The sequence below is a fragment of the Vitis vinifera genome, chromosome 8 (genome assembly GCF_030704535.1).
Source record: "Vitis vinifera cultivar Pinot Noir 40024 chromosome 8, ASM3070453v1".
Classification (NCBI taxonomy): domain Eukaryota; kingdom Viridiplantae; phylum Streptophyta; class Magnoliopsida; order Vitales; family Vitaceae; genus Vitis; species Vitis vinifera.
In genome coordinates, this window is record NC_081812.1 from 13,678,832 (window position 1) to 13,699,738 (window position 20,907).

General features: G+C 37.5%; 2 protein-coding genes and 1 long non-coding RNA gene across 3 annotated transcripts; all 3 read right to left on the reverse strand.

Moving 5' to 3' along the window:
• Positions 1-8,423: 8,423 nt before the first annotated feature.
• On the reverse strand, positions 8,424-13,581 carry LOC100255100 (thylakoid lumenal 15.0 kDa protein 2, chloroplastic). Its single transcript, XM_002282249.3, has 6 exons — positions 13,205-13,581; positions 12,656-12,759; positions 9,138-9,228; positions 8,953-9,021; positions 8,774-8,883; positions 8,424-8,673 (listed from the first exon to the last, which is right to left on the reverse strand). Exons 1-6 carry the CDS (start codon positions 13,398-13,400, stop codon positions 8,581-8,583), a joined length of 663 nt encoding a protein of 220 aa, XP_002282285.1. The 5' UTR covers positions 13,401-13,581; the 3' UTR covers positions 8,424-8,580.
• An 835-nt stretch (positions 13,582-14,416) lies between these two features.
• LOC100249954 (uncharacterized) lies at positions 14,417-18,623 on the reverse strand. Its single transcript, XM_002282234.5, has 3 exons — positions 18,348-18,623; positions 14,780-14,858; positions 14,417-14,659 (listed from the first exon to the last, which is right to left on the reverse strand). Exons 1-3 carry the CDS (start codon positions 18,497-18,499, stop codon positions 14,591-14,593), a joined length of 300 nt encoding a protein of 99 aa, XP_002282270.1. The 5' UTR covers positions 18,500-18,623; the 3' UTR covers positions 14,417-14,590.
• Positions 16,758-18,341, reverse strand: LOC109123034 (uncharacterized). The gene is made up of 2 exons (XR_002030680.1): positions 18,238-18,341; positions 16,758-18,026 (listed from the first exon to the last, which is right to left on the reverse strand). It is a non-coding gene; the product is annotated as an uncharacterized LOC109123034 (long non-coding RNA).
• Positions 18,624-20,907: the final 2,284 nt, after the last annotated feature.

Consider the following 20,907-nt stretch of genomic DNA (forward strand, 5'->3'; position numbering starts at 1 on the left):
CTCCTAGTGGTTGGTAAAGATAGAAGGTGAAGTCTCCAAACTGAGAAGTAGTGCTGGAGCCAGATATGTGGGCATGCCCTCCAATACAAGCTTTATTACACGTCTAGCACTTTTCCTTTTGTACTTCTGCCTACATCAATCCTACTTTTCCTTTGGTCACCAGGCTGATGTATTAGCATCTTCATTGTTATTGCTATTGCTATTGCTATGACTTCTCTTTTTCCGTGGCTTCTTTCTATCGTTTTACGGCTCACACGCCCCAAACAGATTCCTCAACAAAATCTCTGAACCGTGTCAACTTTCAGTAACTTAGTGTTTAATTTCAAGGTTGCAAGAGACAAATCCCGCGATGGGTACTTGTACCCATCGACAGTGATCCCTCCACAGGACACTGTCCTAGCTTCCATGCAGTGTACATTAACCATGTGGTTTGGTCATCCAGGCTCGAGCTGGTTGACCAGCGAGTAACCATTGCACTCACTCTAATAAGGACGAAACAGCAAGGCAAACTCACTGCCTTTCTCCAACGTAAGTTAAATGTTAAAAAGGGGACCACCCTGGAGAGGATAACTACATTTCATAAGGCTTCAATTTTCTCTATTTAACTGCACCAGCTGTTATTGTCTGCATTATGATTTTGTGCTTTTCAGTGAGACACTGATGGATATCCATGATTCCAATTAAAGATATCATACCCCACTTCAATCATTTCATCAATGGATGGTGCTCAAGTGAACTGGTTTCCCCATTTTATTGTTCTTTAGAAGGTATAAAGCCTTCAGAAATTAGTTGGGAAGAAAAAAGGTTGGAGAGGACATAAATTGAAACAAAATTTTTTTATAATGGGAGGCTTGAAGAGAAACAACCATTTGAGTAGATTGATTTGAGTTTTTTCATTTGTTTTAGAAATCAAAATAACAAAAAATCATAGGTTGAATATCAGGTTTGTTTTATTGTCGAAAGTTTTGTGAGCAAACCATGGGCAAAAGGAAAGTGCGAGGAAACAAGGAAAGGGCCTGGGAATGCACCCCTGGCAGGAACCATAACCGCGTTTTTTGGGGCCTACCATGAATTTCCTTTCACGTAAATGCTCCATTTAATACCCTTCAACGATTAAGATTCTGCGACCATTCAAAGATAGAAGTGACCCCCCACCACCCTCCTAATATCTGCAGCGTCTCTCCCTCAAATATTTAACAAATTTTCTAAATCAGTTCCCATACTTTAGATGAGCATACTTAGCCAAAAATAAAATTAATCATCTGTAGTTTTCAGGAAGAAAATCCCACTAAACACTTCTAATGTCAATGCCAAAGGCCTGAAGCAAGCCTCCAATTCTCATTATTTTGCATTAATTCCGAATCATGGCCTGCAAAAGGGGCATGGAAGTTCTTTGAAGGACCTATAGTATGCTCACGTTGAATAGTAAGAGTTCAGAATCTAACGAGAAGTTGGGAATGTTCTCTGTATAAAAACTATTGCTTTTCGACAGGTTTACAGCAAAACAGTTGTGTTCCATTATTATTGGCTCCTTTTTGGTCGAAAAGATAAGAATCAAAAAGCATAAAATCTAACAAGAAAACTTAGAATCTAATAGCAATAGAACCCTGTTCGGGATTCATGTTCATAAGGGCACCTAGCTTAATGGGGGGCCTCACCTTATTACCGGTGAAAGTATGCTTAAAGCGCCTATATCAAATCAAGGCTAAGCTGCGAACCTCATTTCATGCTAGCTCATGCTGTCGCCTATCATGGATTCATGGGGTCAATAAAATCATGCAGCATCAAAGGTCGGTCAGCCAAAAACTATGGACATATGAGAGTCATTCAATTTCTTATCCCTTATAGCTGGGATCCAGTGGCTTTAACCAGGTCATATATGACCCCGGACACAGACCCTACCATTTGGCCCCTACCCTTTTAAATGTGCATCTATTTGTTACCCATCCATCGGACACTAATACTAGCAAAGCTACCATTATTCGGGGCAGTGCTATTTACACTTCACCTGCTTTGCTTAAATGAATGTCCTCAGCATGTGTCGTTTGAAAAAGCAGAAAGCGGAGCACAGATGGCACTCCAATGAAGTCGGAGTTTCTGAGATAATAATATTGCTTCAAAATTCAATCATCTTTCCATGAAAAATTTGAAGATTTCATGGGATTAATGCAATTGATTTTGATGTCTTAACATGGTGGAAATGCTCTCCATGAAGGCCCAAGTTCTGAACATTGATGGTGAGGTCATTGAAAGACATTAATGGAGTTTGAAGAAATTTCATGAGAACTGTCATATACTTCCATATTAATGTTGTGGCTAATTAATAATTCAACAACAATGATGCTGAACGGTTGGGTAAACAAAGGGTAAGATGATTTATTATGATGGGTTTGATGATAATGACAACTATGAGGCGGCCAGTTGCAATTAAAAATTAACACCAGGCAAAGAAAGTCATATGGTAACTGCTGCCAGTATTATTAGAAGAGACATGAAAGAGCAAGTTGAAGGCAAGATCTGCAGACCCTTTCTATCTCTTGACACCACATGTCACGTGGCTGACACCGATGCCTGGGAGGGGAGTGAGGTACGTACGTTCTTACTATTCATCCACGGTACGGTACCACGTTACCTGGCACTGGTACCACGGTGACCATGGATACTGTCCTGCTAGTGAAATTACAGATGATGACACAGAAGTATCTCATCCCATTGCCCCCACTTCAATCCCTCTTTTCTCTCTGCCTTCCTTTTCTCCTGTCCATTTCCGGCTCTTCTGGGTGTTGAAGATCCTTTGTGGTCACTGCAAATAAAGTCACACAACCATGGAGGGTTCTTCACTGAATTGGGCTGAGTTCAAACCACGCCAAGATCAAGGGGGAATTTAACCATGGAAGAGTTGCTGCTAAGTAGAAAGTTGATCAATTACATAAAAGCTGTTTTCCTTGTTTGGTACTTGATCAAGGTCAGTTTCAGCAAAGCTGAGTAGCTTGCTTCTTCCTAGTTTGTCTCTTACTGACCATTTTGGGTGTCAAACCAATGAAGGGGAGAAGTAAATAAATGGGGAAACAGCTACTGTATAACAGTACAGGCTATCCGTTTTTTCTGTTCATTTCCTTGTAGGGATGCCAAGTAAAAGATATCACTAGGAAACAGAAGGATGAAGACTAAAACTCACTTTCACCATACATTCTGCAGACCTGCAGTCTTATTCTGAAAATTCAATTGTGGATAGATGAAAAACCATCCCATCAGAAAATGTTTATGCCAAAAGCTCAAATATGAAGGAAGACAAATCAGGTAACTGTTATTTAATCAACTAAATTAATCACTATCTTCATCATTCTCTCTTGTGTGTGTATGTGTACATATTCATTAGCAAGTTGTCTTCATCCAGCATAACTTCCATGATTCAATACTGGATCTGAATGACATTTCACACTTAGTCAGCCATTGTTTCCATTTTCTTTGGACCACCGGCTTCTGATCAACCTGATTCCACAAACTGTTTTACTAGGATTTCAGGGCCTTTCCCAATAATTGATATGATTTTAAGCCGGTTTTGTAGAATTGCTTACACCTCCCTCAGAAATTCAAAAAAAGACGGCACATATTCAACAAAAGCAAGAGACTTCCATTTGTCAACTTGGAGAAGAACTGTCGGTAGTATATTGGTTCCTTGTTCTGTCCACCGATAATAGAGATTGTTGTCAATTTCTACATTCGAAATTCAGTATGCAAACCAAGAACAATTGGAGCAACATTATCCTTCTGCTTGGGACCATGAATCCATGACTCAGCTAATGAATTAATACCCTAAGAGGGGCATCAATTGCCCGGTGTAAAACTATTTCCTAACCCCATATCTGGCCTTGCTTTGGCTCATACCACTGGCAGTTTCCAGATTAGAGTAATAGTGTTGTAATGTAACCTTCTCTTTAACCCCCCTACGGGCCAAAAGTTTCTGGATAGTGACTACTTTATTGATTAAATATACGTAGTGTGGTATTATTGGTTTTCCTCTTCCTTCCAACACGAACTGCATGTTGTACTCCAAGTCTTTAATCAAATGGCTAGCATTAAAGGAGGAAAAGCTATTTCCTGTGTTATGGCCAAAAAAAATAGAAGCCTTGAAGCCTCAAATACAGCTCAGTTGGATGCCAAAAGATCTTGACTGTGAAAAAATAAACACTTCTCACCGCCATTAAACACTGGACTTCATGGATTATCCTAAATAAAAGGGTAGAGAGAGAGAAAGAATGCCTTTAATATGGGAGCCTTTCGTAGCTGTACCGCGTACGGTTGCCCCATTTTCAAGACCCCACCATGCAAGGAAAAACATGGGAAATAACCCATCAAAATGCATTAAATGATGCGTAGTCTCACCAATATACAATTGGCCCTACGATGAACAGCGTAGAAATTTCAGCTATGTCTCCCATCTTGTTCGCACACCCGTATAAATTAGCTCATAAGCTCTCTGAAAAAGATAAGAAATCAAATAAGTTTCAAACAAGCTCTTTAACTATCATTACTCTGAGATGTCTGATGCCAAGAGAACTGGGGAAGAAAGCAGAGGCCTAATGAAGCTTGAGCATTTCATTAGAAAACTTCAGCTGGTTCTCTCACTCGTACCATCTAAAAGGATGGTGGTTCAGGATGATGTTGAGTATGATGAAGAACTGGAAGCAGCAACAATGGTGCCGGATGATGTAAAGGAAGGCCATTTTGCAGTCTGGGCGGTTATGGGTGGAGAGCCAAAGAGGTTCATTGTTGATTTGTGCTACCTTACTAATCCTGCATTCTTAAGGTTGCTGGAGCAAGCTGAAGAAGAATATGGATTTGAACAGAAGGGAACTCTTGCAGTCCCTTGTCAACCGGAAGAGTTACAGAAGATTCTGCAACCCAGGAGAGAGCCAACTGCAATGGCTAGAAGGTGGGCTACCTGTAAATTATAATGCCATCACTAGACAAAGTTGCAAGAAGAATATATATATCTATTCTTGTATTCTTTTTAGATAGCTTCTCCAAGTTGGTTGTTCTTGGTTTCTTGGAGCAGGTATAATCATAGTACTTCTCTGATTATTTCCTCTTTTGTTAAAAGTTAGCATTGATCTGTAATCATCTGTTCAAAAGACATAATGATTTGTGAATTGATTAAGCATCATACTTTATGTACACAAACAGAGGACTCCCTCTTTTCTTTTCTCCCTGGTATTGTGCAAATCATTATCTGGGTTCTTCAAACTGATATGATAACAGGATATTTACTACAATAAATGCTAAAAACAGCTTGTTGTATCGAAATTATAGACAAACTAAAGCAGCGATAGTGTAAAAATCATTGGATCTAATAATGTACTGATCAGTTTCATATTTGATTAAATACCTGCATATTAACATATTACATGGCTCTTTAAGCACCAACCATCCTTTCTCCAAGTCCTTAACCTGATTTAGCTTCTCACCAGCCCAATCAAACTTTTTCCTTTCTTTTTTTTCTGATCTGTCCATTCTATGAAGCTTAATGATTCCTTTGAATCTCCAATTAGGTTATGTATTTCTGAACACATGATTGCTGATTTTATCTTTTGCAATCTTTTCACTCCATTGTTGTATCTTGTAAAGGAGTAAATCATTGATCACTGGGGTTCTGTTCCACACTACATTTTGTGTTCTTGTCCATTTTCACTGGATTAATATAAATGCAAGAAATTCATACCATATCACATCCCCACTGTAGCCACCAAACTCTTATCAATTTCCCAATATTGAATGCTTGTAGCTTATTAAAAGAATACTCTACAACTACTGTGACAGTGCACCTATCTCTATGACTGAAAGGACAGCCTGATGGAACAATTTCATCTGTAAGATAAAACCGAAAGGGAGAGTTTCACATTGCCAAAAGGGACCGTAAAGCTAAAGATTGTAGAGGGAATGAGGCCCTAAGTATATGGTTGCACTCGGTGCTTTCTCTGTAGAGTTTTTGAGGACTAACCAAAACTACCTCAACAACTCCATAAATATTAGGTAGTGTTGATGACCTGAAAGAAAGAAAAAAATGAGATAATTGATGGCCCTTTTGGTTAGCAAGAAAATAGGAAGGATTTTGTCATTTTGCAACTGTTTGGGGTCGGATTGGTCGTTACCAAATTCAAAATTCGTCTCTCCTCACCACTTACAACAGATGACGAGAATATGCATGGAAGTTCCTTCAGGAAAACAATATCCAAATTTTCTTTGGACAAAGTCGTTGTCGGTTCCCTATCTATAATTAAAATATAAAAAGGAAAATGTAAAAGGCAAAAAAAGAAAAAAGAAAAAAGAAAAAAGAAAAAAATCAATCATCCACAACAAGAACACCTGGGGAAGAACATAAACTAACATAAAAGAGGAGTTAATCTAGATTTTTATGGCTAGCAAAAATTGAAATGAAAGGGAATAGCCTCTGATGAACAAAAGATTCAGACCAAGTAAACTCTTTATTTCCTCTTCTTCTCCTTTTCTTAGGCAATCGCTTCCAGATGTGGATTGACTAGAGCCCAGTTTTGGAACATCAAGATATCAAATATACATTATTAATAACAAAACAAAGTACTGTAATTCATGTATTTAGCAGAATGCTCCTGAAATTGATCAGTTTTAGACTTCATGAACTGCCAAGAAACCTATTATAAGAACTTGACGGCAGAAAAAACTCAACTGGTCCACCTCAAGTTGAAAGGTCTCTATCTAGCAATTGGTAAAGCACCCTTTAAGGCTAACAACAATACAGAAGCAAGGCTAATTATCGAGCTACTTTCTCTACTAATGCTATAAGTAACAAGTGAGCTCGAAGCTTGGGCATGCTTAAGGAAAAACCGATAGCGTTTCCCCTCAATAGATCCACTGTTAGCGGTCCCCAGGAACAAGACAAGTTCCCTTTTTGACTTTTTCCAACACAACCCTGATAAGGAAACCTATCAAATGGTTGTGTGGTGTATATCTCAAAATTCTTGCCAGAAAATATAATATATTTAGGCTTTATGGCCCACAGCTATCAAATTATGGTCAGATCTGGATGCAAGCGCACCACCAGTCACCTGCCAGTCATATAAACACACAGGTGATGGGCATAAATTTATGATACCCTTCTATCATTGGGAAATGATGTATGGTAATATTTGTTTGTTACTGCATAAAACTGTCAACTTCCACATCTGCAATCCAGTGAATGCTGAATTATCTCAGCAGGACAGAACATGGAGACCCATTCTCATGAGTCAAGATTCAGGAAGAGAAAAGGGTTAAAGATGTGCAACAGGGGAGCTCAGTAAGTTCCAAAGAATGCTGCATTTTGTAGAACCAATCCTTTCCCCCCCCACTCACTTCAACCCCCAGAAGAGTTATGCAATTATTTCCTTGATATTCTTTTTGGTTGTTTTAACTTTCCTAAAAGAAATTACTGACAAGGATGACAACTAAGAATTGGATCCAAGTATAGTTATGTTTTCATGCTAAGATAATGGAGGTATTTCTGTGGACGAGCACTCCTAGTTAATGGAGAGACAGACTGTTTGCCTTCTTGTTTATCTTGTTTCCAGGAATGCACCCGGGAACAAAGGAGAGAAAGGATTAACAGATAGAACCAATTAAGATCCCCTTTTAGGAGCCAAAATACTGTAGGTGAGTACAAATTCATTTATTTACTATTTAGTCTAGATACATTTCAAATAAAGATGTTGCAGAAAAGTGCTTCATCCCAACTACTTAACAAATAAAGATTTCAGTTTCTTTTCCCTCTCTGTCCTTTTCCGATTCTTACATTTTTTTAATTACAACCCACTCAAATGCATTTCAGAATCCTATCAAAAAAAAAAAATGCATTTCAGAATAAATAAATAAATAAATCATGCAAGACAATGAATATTCACTATTAAGCTATGCAAAATATTTCCAAAAATTCAATAAACAACAGATTGTTAGTTAGCAATAACTCCATTTCTATTAAGAAAGTTCCACTTTTGAAAGCCTATGTGTTAAAATGGGGAAAATAAGATGGTAATCATAAATACATAAAAAACCAATGAGCATTCTGATGATTACCAAGACCTTATATTTGGTTGAAGGACACTGCATGCTCCAAATATTAGTAAATATTAACATAAGAAGTATATGTCTATGCCTTTTGGGCATCTAAAACATGAAGAAGAGTTTACTGGCTCTTTCCATGGCCCTCCTCACAACAGCACTCAAGGCTTTGGTCAAACAGTCATTTCACAGTACTGAATGCAGACTCAAAAATTTCGAGTTGCATTATGCCTTATTTTTATTTTTATTTTTATATTTTTAAACAAATATTCACAGGTACTGAAATTTGCTGTGGGCTCAATCCATGGGGTTTTTTTCTTTTTCTTTTTTTCCCTATCTTTAAACAAATCTAGAGGAAGCTCGACATTGTTCCTTCATCCATTTGAACTTTATAATACATAATATGCATCCCTTGTAAGGGCTATATATTTATTACAAAAATCGTTTTACAAGAATGAAACCTGAAATTTTGTAAAAGAGAATTCATTTCCAGTATCCTTGGCGGTACTATTTTACCTCTGAGCAATTATTTGGGCCCACAGGTTCTCTCAAGCAATTTGATATTGCCATGACAGCAGCTTCAATGGAAGCATCTTCCCCCTGTTTCAGCCATTTGATAATATAACTGTACTTTCTAATAAAACCATAAGCAACGACTTACAAGTAAGATACATTGATCCAAGCAACAGGGTGAGTTCACCTTCTCTTTCCAGTAAAATATGTTTCCATACTTCCCAGCCAAACGGCTCCAGAAACTACGTGGAATGTCTAAATCAACTGAAGCCCCCACATTGAAATTGAGTATATTACCTGGCCAAAAAGACAAATTCAGCTAACTGAAAATGTAGTCTAAAGAGAGTAGCATGTTGAATCCTTTACCAAAGGTGGGATCAGCAACAAAGACAATAGTTCTATCATCTACTTGCCAAAATTCTTTAATGGCCAACCCTGTAAAAGTTGAGGAATTAAAGTGATTTCAGTTGTTCCTTCAATTTTTTAAACTAGGACAAACAAAAGTAGGAAGAAGTAAAGAAATAAATTATTTAAAGATCAATAAAATATACCAGGGGTGTCAGGATAGTTCTGAGCTAGAACTCTCAACTTGAATCCTGTATCCTTTTCAATATTAGTGATCTCCTGTGCCAGCCTCTTCTCCTGCAAATTATCCACATAGCATTAGAATGTTCTCTTCATTTGCTTGTGTTGTTTCAATGGCAGCATTACTTCCAGATTCGCTGAGAAAACCAAAATAATGCTAACCAAGAGACCTACAGGGGACATAGGTCATGAAAGAGACCAACCCACCAAAATCACTCTATTAACCTAGTTCAGAATCTTCATATAAAGGTCTAACTAATTCAAAGACTATGATAGAAATCAGAAGCTTTAAATGTGACAAATGAGTTGTAATTGAAAACTTGAACATGGCCAAGGGAAGAGATTAGGTTAAAGGTTTAAGAACTATAAACATGGAAGAGATTGAATATGCACTCCTGAGATAACTTAATAACATTAGACAAGAAAAGTTTCCAGTTGAAGAACAACTTGGTCCTTGAGGATGGTAAAGCACGCTAGCTGCAAGAAAAGGGCTGCGCTAATGTGCTTTACTTTGATTGCAGCATGGAAGGGGATCCATTGAAATAAAGGATCAAGATTCATTCCCTTTCTAATCAAATAAGGGTTGGGGATGGGCACAGACACATCACAGAATTCATCATGACATGATCTTTTGCTCGAGAAGCTATATCTTACATCAGAGATTACAATCCAGAACAGAATCAGAATAATGTATTGGCAAGAATGTTAGACCATAAAGGAGCTATCATATCCCATTTTGTTAGCTCAAGGTTTCCCCACCATGGATTTTGATTATTAAAAAACCAAAGAATAGATATTCAATGGTGTTGTTTATGCAGGTTTAAAATTAACAAATCAATAGAAGGATCAAATCAAGCCAAGGACACAAGACCATGCACCAAGAGAAGCGTTCCAAGTATTAAAAAATGATTTTTGGTCCTTATGCATGTAAAGTTGAGGTGTGCTAAGTTAGGATTGAATAAAAATGTTCAAAGTCACCTTACCTTTAGTTTTTGATAAAAATCTCATTCAATTTCTTCTTAGATTGTCAGAATTTCATTATAAAAATTGGATGACGTGAAAACCCACCTTTATCAATGCCATTGAAGTACAAACAATTTTCAAAATTCATAAGGAGTCATACCTAGCCAATGATGCCCCAATGTTTTATAGCTCAAAAACTTGGAAAACCACAAAATAGAATGAGAAGAAGGCTTCCGGTTGACCGGTCAAGGAGGGACTGAGGCAGGAAAGTGGCAGTGGCCACCGGTCTCACAGCCGGTTGATGGACCCCGACCAGTTGAGCTATCGGTCAACTAGTACTGCAACCAGTTGGGCAATCTGACCCTCCAGCTCACTTACACAAATGGCTAGTTGGTGGTCAACTGTTCAGTCGACCAGTTAAAATTGTGCCCAACGACTAGTTTCAACTTCAAACTTCATTTATGAGGTGACCTACTCCTAAAAATCATTGATACCTTATGTAAAAGAGCCTTCATTGCTTTCTTTGAGTGCACCCATTCTTAAACTTGAATAATCATTGATACCTTGTATTAAAAAGTTCTCATTGTTTTTTTTTAGTGCACCTACTCTTAAACTTGAATAACTAGTTGGTGCACCCTTGATCCTTGTATTTTGAGCTTTATTGCAAACTAAGAGAGGCAAAATTGAGTTAATTACCCTTTGTATCTTGTGGGAGGATTTTGTTTAGGTGTGAGGGAGCACTTAAGACATTGTAAAGGTCCATTGGAACCTTGAATCCAAGTGTCCAAGGATTTGAAGGCTTTAGTCCGAGAAAACTTTGGATTAATGAAAAGAGCCTCAAGCTTAAGAAGAAGTTAAGGAGAGTGGAGATAGATAATTGCCGAACCACTATAGTATTGTGTTTGCATTTCTTTCCTTTCTTCTCTATTTACTTTTCTTGTTATTGCATTACTAATTGTAATTTGCACTATAGTTTGCTCAAAAATTTTAAAATTAGAACAACAAACAGGTATTCACCTAGGTTGGCTTAGCTAGTCTTCACACATTTAAGTTAGGTCAGCCTCTCTTTGGGGTTTCATATCTTAGGACGTTATGTTCATAATGATATGTACTTGCTGTTGGTACTCTGGAGAAACAAATCTTGATTGAACCTATATTTGCTCGATGGATACAATCTACTCAAGGTAAAGCTTCATATGGGTTTGATGTACTTTTATCTTCAATGAATGGCATGGTCTTCAATGAGGCGCAAAGCACATGGTTGCTTTACATACAACTACACTAATCTGAATGAAAGGCATTTAGATGCACGTGGTTCCAAGTTAATACCAGATAAAAAGGACTTCAGTAATAGTTTTCCTTGCAATGGTCCTGGGTGAGGTGGTTGTGATATTTCAGTTTGGAATAATTTTATTTGGCAAATTTCTGGATGTTAGATACTGTAGGATGGGTCACTTTTTATTGGCATTGGAAGCACATCTCATTATGGCAAGGTAACATTTCACAATTTAATGAATCTTCCACTTATTTGATTGCATGATAGAGAGATTCTTTATGGTTAAACTACTCAAAACTCATCAATGGGTATACCCTTTTAGTAATCAGTCTAGGCAGGCAAAAAAAGGGTGTCTCGCCTTAAACTAAGATGTGTTGATAATGAGGTGGACATTGAGATCTAGTTTTTTATTTTTTAGTTGATTTCTGATTTCAAACTTCCTAACCCAGTCCAGCCAGCGGTTGACTCTATGTATCATTCACAGATGGAACCTTCCAAAAACCGGTGAGAGGTTCCTACTCTTCTTTGATCCATCTTAGGGCCGAGTGGCAGACTCAACCCAACTGGAAGTGCAATGTATCTGGAAACTCAGGATCGTAAATGGATTCAGGTACCATTCTGATCACCTTTTTCATGATCTTTTCTGGAGGTAGAACCACTGTGAGTGGTCTGCATTTCAACCCTTATTTCTGTCTTGTCTCCTCGCCAAGGTAGTATTGCTGAGAGGGCCATCCCTATCTTGTTTGTCCAACTAGATTTTCACTGTAGTACTCAAATTCTATTTGTAATAGCTCCTGACTACTTTTCTTTTTGAGTGCTGATAAGCAATGGAAACCGTATTGGCAGCCAGGGCAAGGTTGGTCCAAGCAAGAAAGGCATTGAAGTCTAATAAAACCTTCCCTGGTTTAATATAGAAATCGATTCTTAGAAAGAGATGCATGCCAGGGCATTGTGAATTGTGCCTAAGGTAGCAAACATTATGAACTTTTCCTTCCACTTCAAAAATTATAGAAAGCCTTAAATGTAGAATCTGATACTAAAATCAACAAAATAACAGCAGCTAATTTATAACTATGCTTGATATGATACCATTCTAGAAAAAACACTTCCTCTAACTGGTGTGGTGTAAATATTCCCAAGAGAATGACTCTAAAAAAATAACAGAAAATCCAAAGAAACAGGCAGTACCTAGAAATGCCAACAGTAATGATAAACCAAAAAAAGAAGACGAAAAATCAAACACACCTGGCCATCAGAGAGGAAGCCCGCAACATCAATAACTGAACTAAATTCTTTCGGGAGCAAGTCTGGCTTGTTAACCCCAACCTTTGCCTCAGCACATTCAACTCCTACAAAGTTTGGTTTTTTTCTCTTTTGAGTCTTCTGTCTGATCGAAGAAAAAAGAATTTTCCAACATCTTGCATAACTCAAAAGAAATATAGTTCAAAAAAACTAAATATAGGTTGCAAAAATGAAAAGGGACAAATGGAGGGGCCAAATTACAACAAGTGAACTGCAATTACAGCACCATCTTTATATTCAAGAGTATGACATTATTCATTTCAAACGCCATATTTCTTCATATGCCCAAACACAGCAAACGTCTAATCTAATCCAGAGGGCCCCCATGACTTGTGTTTGATTCCCAACCTTAAAATGACAGACCCCCAGAATTCCAAGTTAAAAATGCAGAACCAATATGCAAATGAAACAAATTCAACCGCTATGAGCAGAATCTGTAGAGATAGAGATCATCGTAAAAATAGGAACGAAGCAATAAAGCATTATAAAGACCTGTAAAGGTGAGAGATAGGCCGAGGGTGAGCGCGCTGGAGAGGGCTAAGTTGACAGCTTTGGAGCGGAAATGAGTAACCCAGTTGCCGAAATTAGCTAATCTTTTAGTTGGAAAGGGTGGAGGAGAGAGTTGAAGTGAGGCCGTTGCTGCCAGAGATGAAGATGGAAGATGCTGATAACGAAGAAAAACTGCCATTTCTAGTCAGACTGCAACCTGGATTTTGGATTTCGGATAGGATAACAGTGACGATAGAGCGGGGGGAGACAGTGCACCACGTCAGATGAGTCTACAAAATCTTGTATTTACAATTCTGGTAATTTCAAGCACTTCATAGTTTCTTCTAGGTAGGGGTTTGTGGAGAAGTCCCTTACAGTTGTTACAGTGAAAAACAAGAGGACCACGATTATTTATTTATTTCATATTTTTCCTTTCTTCTTCGGTCAAACTCAGACAAGTTCACTTTTTGTTTATTTATTATTTATTTATTTGGTTCGTTTTATAAGTTTTGAGAGTTTAATGTCTTTTTAAAATTAGATGGATCGGTATAATTTAATTTAACTCATCATAAACTTCTAAAAAAAAAAATGAGAAGGCCAGCTCAGAGATTGCAGCCCTTGACTGCTGAGCCGTCAGGAAATAGCCATCATCCACACCAGTCCTCGAGACATTTAACAATGTGGTGCCTGCTGCACGGATCCTCTCCTGTGTGCACGGAGGGCTTACCCAGAAGTTGGAACTCTAGCTTGGCTCATTGTTATGGTTCACTTGAAGCCAAAGCCTGTTCCAAAAGACCCAAAATTTAGGGAGATGTTATAATGGCCAATTTCTGCAACTGTACAACCTCGGCCGTTCCTTGTCAAACAAAAATATGAAACAGAAAATTATGGGCGTGAAGCACCCATGAACTTAAACAAGCCTGAGCATGCTCGAACCTGCAAAAAGAACTCACTTGGCACGGTTCATCGCCCATTTACATGCATTCCAAATTTGTAATCATCAGCTATCAAGGGGCATGTTGCTGGCACTCTATAAGAGGCAATCGATTGCAATTTGCAATTACTATCCTATTACAGTTTGCTGCATTCGCTGGATCCATTTCTTACTTCAGTTTGGGTTTTAAAATTTTAACACAAAATATTCATCCATCATTCACTGATCTTTTTCTAGCTCTTCCATGTTCAAAATGGGCATAAAATGGTAATAGAATACGCTTAAAAATAAATGTACTTAAATATGCTGCTTTTAGTTGCGAAGCTTTAAATTCAACAAACTAGGGTGGGGGAAGAGGAGGAAAATAGCATAAGCCTCCATCTTCAGGCTACAATAGTTTCATCGTTTTAAAAAGTTCAGAATGAAAGCAGAGCAGGCCAACATGGAAGATACATCTAGGGGAAGTAGACAGGCCAGTTGAAGTAGTACGAGTCACGGAGGTCCCTGTCCATGTACTGGTTCCACTGGAAAAAACAAATTTTTGAATTCAGCAAAAAACCACCCAGATTAGACATTATCATTTAAGTATTAAAAACTAAGAAGCATGACTATGGGGAATTGCAGATCGAGATGAAATGCCATACCTTGAATTTATATGGTTGCTTTTTTGCCAGTGCTTTCTTCCAGTGATGTTGCTCAAATAACATTGCTTTGTCATGCCAACTGCACATTAGAAGTAGTCCAAGATTTAAGGCTGAATGGTTTTTATTTAATATTTCAGGATGAAGTACAGAGTCAAATTTATTGATTGAAAGAAGGCAAAATTGTTTACATAGCCCAACTTTATAGGGAAGTAATTGAACAGGATGCTCACAAAGAACCCAAGCAAATAGATAGGTAAGCTAAAAATTGATCAGGGAAGTAATTGAACAGGCAGGCAATAGCAACTCAACCCTACATGTGAAAAATTATGATCTCATAAGATGGGCTTTCTACCTTCTTTTTTTCCCCTTTTTTCTATAAATGTCTGTGTTTTGTTAAGCACAAGTTTCTAACATTTGCAGATAAATTTTTAAATACAGGTACACCTCAGGAAAATTCCGTTGTATTCTTTGCTAATTAGAAACATTATTTAACAAAAACAATGTTGCACACTATTTTAATGCAAAAAAGTTGCCACTTCTATTCACCTTCCAACGCCCTCATGTTAAACAAAAAGAGCCTGATGAAAAAATGGGAAATTACATAATAGAATCTCATGCAATAAAAATATTGTTCCTAGTAAACATTATGGGCATTTTTCTAAAGATAAGCTAGCAAATTCTATTTGTAGTGCCATTACACCATGATGTGTCAAGTAGCACTACTTTGGTGACTGGTTAATGAAACTTAGATGGCATATGGCTTCACTTCCTTTAGGGCATACATAAGGGAAATTTCACCAATCAACCATGTATTAGGCCACATTTTAACATCCAATGTTGAATTGTTTCAGTATTTTATACATCAGTGGAAAAACTTCGAGTGAAAACCTCTGTGTATATTCATAACTACAGTTTCATACTTGTATATGGGGATTTGATTTTCAAAACTAATATATACTATGGCTTCTCAATCCCCATGATTCAGGCCACATTTGAATCCTATTGCACTTTGGCAGCATTGTTGGGACTTCGTGAAGAATGTACTCTTGGGCTTCTTCAGGGAGCTTTATGAGTAAGGCCCTTTTAAAAGTTTAAATGCATGTTCATGATCTTTTTGTTTGTTTGTTTGTTTGTTTTTTTTTCCTGATAGATAAAAAAGGAAGATATATTAGAAAGTGCTGCCAAAAAAGCAGCCCAAGGTATACAAAAAGTATACAGCTACCACCAGCCTCCACCACAAATGTCATGTTCTTGATCTTAGTCCCTTAGAAAGGAGAGGGAAGACTTGAAAGACCTTACACCAATTAGCATGATTAGAGGCTTATATATATAAACTACAAGCAAAGGTTTTGGCTAATAGGCTTAAGAAAGTAGTGGAGAGAGTGGTCTTCAATTCATATTAGACCTTTGTTGAGAATAAACAAATTTTGGATCCAGTGCTTATTGTAAATGAGGTCATGGATTCACGGTTGAAGAGTTCTACTAACAGTGTAAGCTTTGACATTGAGAAGAGTCATGACCATGTCAACTGGAAATTCCTGCTCCTAAGTTAGTTAATAGAACTTCCACTAGTTCTTTCCAGAGTTTAAAGTGTTTAAGGCAGGGACTCTTCTCCTCATTTAGAAGAGGCGATGAAGGGGCAGAGGTGTCCTAACTTTTGTTTGTAGGTGATTTCCTAGTCTTCCTGGTACTTTTAGAGATCAAGTGTTGTATCTAAGTTAAACTCTCATGTGGTTTAATGTATTTTCTCACGCTGAAAATTGATTGGAAGATGAGAGTCAATCCAATTGGGGTATTAGCCAATGTGGAGGAGTTAGGATATAGAGGAGGGGAGCTCACTGCCATTTATTAGGATAAGAATGTGTGTAAGGCTGTTTTTTTATACTGATTTTTTACCATTTGGAAAGAGATAAATCAAAGGTCACTTGAAAAAATGGAACAAACAAATCAAGTGCTCACACCTTCTTTTTGTGTACTCTTTTGGTTTATGCTAGTAAGTTCATAGATGAGACATGAATGTCTATTGTAAATTTGGTTGCTTGGTTAGGTACCAAGTAAAGGGAGAGGGTAGTCTTTTTGTCTCTCTCTTCTAGTTCAATGTCGTTTGGCACCTTATGTGTACACTGTATACTTTGGGCAACTTTTTTGCTAGATGCAGTTAATAGTATTTTTTGCTTGCCCATAAAAAATGACAAATCCGAAGTAAAAAGTAAATAAAATCCAAAAAAAAAAAAATGGAGAATGCAAAATACATTTACACAAAAATTAGTGCTAATAAGTTTTTCATGTCACTTAAATAGGACTATTACATAAAACCATGGACATCGTGACAAATGACAATAAAAAAATTGAAATGGTAGCATTTCATGAAATCCTAAACAAATCCTATGACATGAGTTATAGCAATGCTCCTCATTCCTTTTCTTTTTCCAAAGCCTATCAAAAAATTGTCCAAACCAAAATAGAAAATCTCTCCCCCACCCCCCACCCCCCAAAAAAAAAAGAATGGAGAATGTAAATACATTTACACAAAATTAATGCCAATCAGTTTTCCATGTCACTTAAGTAGGACTATCACAAGATCATGGCCATTGTGACAGATGACAATAAAAAATTTGAAATGGTGGCATTTCATGAAATCCTAAACAGATCCTATGATATCAGTTATGGCAATGCTCCTCATTCTTTTATTTCCCATGCTTACTTCACAAGATGAATGTGTTAATTTCCAAGAATCCAATTAATGATCAATAAGAGATTTTATTGAAAGAGGGACAAAGAATAGAAGACCAAAAAAGGACCCAATACAAAGAGTACCCTGAAATCAAAGAAAAAGAAAAGGTAGACCTTGAAGGCTTCAACCCTAATATAAAAATAAATAAATAAACAACCAGGCTGATAACACAACTGAAACACCATATAACAAGTAATAAGAAATGGCTCCGAGAAAATGGAACATCGCACCAAATTATCAAAAGGCACAAGTAATTTAATCCAACAGAACCGAAAACGATATCATCACATGAAAAAATAGGCTGTATTCAATCACATTAAGTGACAGGAAAAACAGAATGGATGGGAATGTTATGTAAAGCAACAGGTTATTGACTTCTTGTTAAATACATCACCTATCATCATTCACCCGTGCCTAATTAATATGAGCCCCATAAAACAAACCCTAAAACACCAATGAGGCGATGGGCAATCCAATTTCCACACTCTTTACTTTTCAACCCTACAATAGGACCTGCATCATACACAACCACTCATACACGAGACTAAAACCACCTATTCGATATTATCAGCAAACAAATAATATTTTAACCTATGATAATTCAAAAAGAATAGCACGTGCAGAAACAAAAACCCTAAGGCTCCACTTGGAACCCTAGAAAATAGGCAATCCATAATCCACATCCAAGAAAACAAAATATTCCACTCGGCCGAACAATGCATACTTGAGACAGAATTTTCCATGGTCTGAGAAACAAAGATTCAATAGATTTTTCAAAACTCATTTATCAGTTCCCTTATTTTCTCAGCAACCACACAGAAATTGAGAGAGTACTTGAATTGATTGGAGAGCTGCCACATGTAGGGGTTAACCCAAGTGAGTGCCGAGAAGGCGATGGATCCAATCCAGATGTTGACGAATCGGTCCGGGTCGGCGTGTGGGACGCCCGGGTCGCCTCTGTACGCGTTTCCGAAATATTTCTCCATTTTCTCTCTTTCGCCCTACAGCCTCGAGTTCGTATCCAGCCGATAGGGATAGCCTTTTAGCATATGTAGAAGATGCTAGTGAGGTCTGATGGCAGGCGCCCCGATCGTGTACACGTGGCACATTTTTCTGACGGTGGCACTTCAATTTCACAGGATAAAAATATGCTGACCGTTAGATCAATACCCAGGTGTAAATTATCGGGATTTGATTGTGATGGCAGTGGATAGGATTTTTGGGGGAATTTTTTTTAAAATATATATTAATAGGGCAGCCCGCAAAATATTGAAGGTACCGTTAAAAATTATCAAGTGAATAACGTTCTCTAAATATACAAATTTTGTTCCATGTGGTATGTATTTATGAACTTATGATTGAAATAAATGTTCAAATATTGAAATCAATTCATTAACTTTTGAGATTTTAATGCTTACATGGTTCTTTTTACAGTGGAAAAGATAAAGGTAGGGATTATAATTTTAAATATGAGTAAATTAGTTAAAAAATAACAATTGAATAAATGAGTAGAAACAACTTTTACCACTAATTTGAATCGACGACTAAATAATAGTTAAACACAACAGACTTCTATGTGAATTTGAGTTGATGTAATGTCTTTTATATATCCTAGTTGGAGAGTGTTGCTCATTTGCGTGTGTGAACTTCGCATTTTGCTCGATGCATTCTCATTCGATGACGAAACTCGCTTTTTTATTTGATTATTTCATTGATATCCATTGATTTCATTATCAATTGTCAAATCTGTCTCACCTTATTTAGTAGAAACCCGTTTTTAAGGACTTAGAGGGGTGCTACAGTCCTTTTACCGTACCTTCACAATAAGTAATCTGATCCCCGAACTCAAACTCGGTTTTTTATAAACCTATTTTTTCCTTCAGGAGTCGCACGTAGGGTATTTCTTTCTTATTTTGTTTTTTCCTTAGAAAATAAAATAAAATTAAGTGGCAACTCCAAATCTTTTTCTAAAAAATCAAATTTTCACCAAACAAATAAAAAAACGAGTTTCGTCATCGAGTAGGAACGCATCGAGCAACATGCAAGGTCCACAACATGGTGACTCCATTGGGGATCATGATAAGATAACAATCAGGTCATTGTCTCTATGTGTATCTCGTAAATGGGTATTGAGGTCTACAAATCTCAACTAAAACGGAAATATGTCTTAGTATCGCATCAAATGTATGGTAGATCGAAAAATCAGACAACATCGGATCATCCATCATCAAATGTGCAATCCCAGTCATCCATATCCACAACGAAAGAGGGTCCAAACATCAAAAATGTGTCTCCCATAAGAAGAAGCATGATGATATCTAAATATCAACCAAATCTTAAACACCTGTCCAAGTAAGGGTTGTCGAATATGACATATGATCCCATGGCCTCGGGGTGATCTTAAGACACGGGACGTAACGTGGGTTAGGGTGATAAGGTAATAGAAATGAAATGAAACTAGGTTCAAATACCTAATGAAGGGAAACGTAAATGGGTAGATCGCGCATCTGTTGATTGAGTGATGAGAGAGGTTCATGCGAGAGTCGATGGACCACATATAGGAGGACATATGTTAGCCCGTAAGATCATGAGTACTGGCTATTTTTGGTTGATCATGAAAACAGATTGTTGCCAGTTTGTTCAGAAATGTCCAGAGTGTCAGATTCATGGGGACCTTATTCACGTGCCACCTTCAGAGTTACATGCATTGACTTCGCCATGACCATTTTCAGTATGGGGTATAGACATTGTTGAGAAGATTTCTCTGAAGTCTTCCAATGGTCATGAGTTCATCTTGGTCGCCATTGATTACCTCACCAAGTGGGTGGAAGTTGTTTCATATGCGAGATTAATATCATTTAGGGTCACTAGTTTCATCATATCACACATTATTTGTTGCTATGGAGTCCCCCATGAGTTGATTTCGGACAGAGGAGTACATTTCAGAGCAGACGTTGACACTTTATTATAGAGATACGGGATCCAACATCATAGATTGTCTACATACAAGTCGTAGACTAACAGAACGGTAGAGATTGCGAATAAGAATATTAAGAGGATCTTACGGAGGATGATTGAGACTTCTCAAGATTGGTCAAAGAAGCTTCCATTTGCATTGTAGGCTTATCGGATTTCTTTTCGCACCTCTACAGGAGTCACACCTTACTCTTTGGTGTATGGTATGGAGGCAATGCTACCAGTTGAGATAGAAATGGGTTCATTGAGGGGAGCATTGGAACAAAAGATTTCAGAGGCAGATTAGGCTTAGGCTCGATTAGACAAGCTCAATCTCCTAGATGAGAGGAGATTGAGGGCAGCATACCATGTTTGTTCCTATTAGAGGAAGATGGCTCGTGCATTCAAAAAGCGGGTCAAGCCTAGACTACTACAGAGA

What these genes read in the sequence shown, in the direction of transcription:
- LOC100255100 (XM_002282249.3), bottom strand. Translation starts at nt 13,400, where the DNA reads ATGGCAGTTTTTCTTCGTTATCAGCATCTTCCATCTTCATCTCTGGCA. An exon ending in GCTTCCTCTCTGATGGCCAG is followed by an intron (nt 9,229 to 12,655) that starts GTGTGTTTGATT and finishes GATAATTTGCAG; the next exon opens with GAGAAGAGGCTGGCACAGGA. An exon ending in TATTTTACTGGAAAGAGAAG is followed by an intron (nt 8,674 to 8,773) that starts GTGAACTCACCC and finishes TGGCTGAAACAG; the next exon opens with GGGGAAGATGCTTCCATTGA.
- LOC100249954 (XM_002282234.5), bottom strand. Translation starts at nt 18,499, where the DNA reads ATGGAGAAATATTTCGGAAACGCGTACAGAGGCGACCCGGGCGTCCCA. An exon ending in CAGCTCTCCAATCAATTCAA is followed by an intron (nt 14,859 to 18,347) that starts GTACTCTCTCAA and finishes TCTAATGTGCAG; the next exon opens with TTGGCATGACAAAGCAATGT. An exon ending in AGCAACCATATAAATTCAAG is followed by an intron (nt 14,660 to 14,779) that starts GTATGGCATTTC and finishes TGTTTTTTCCAG; the next exon opens with TGGAACCAGTACATGGACAG.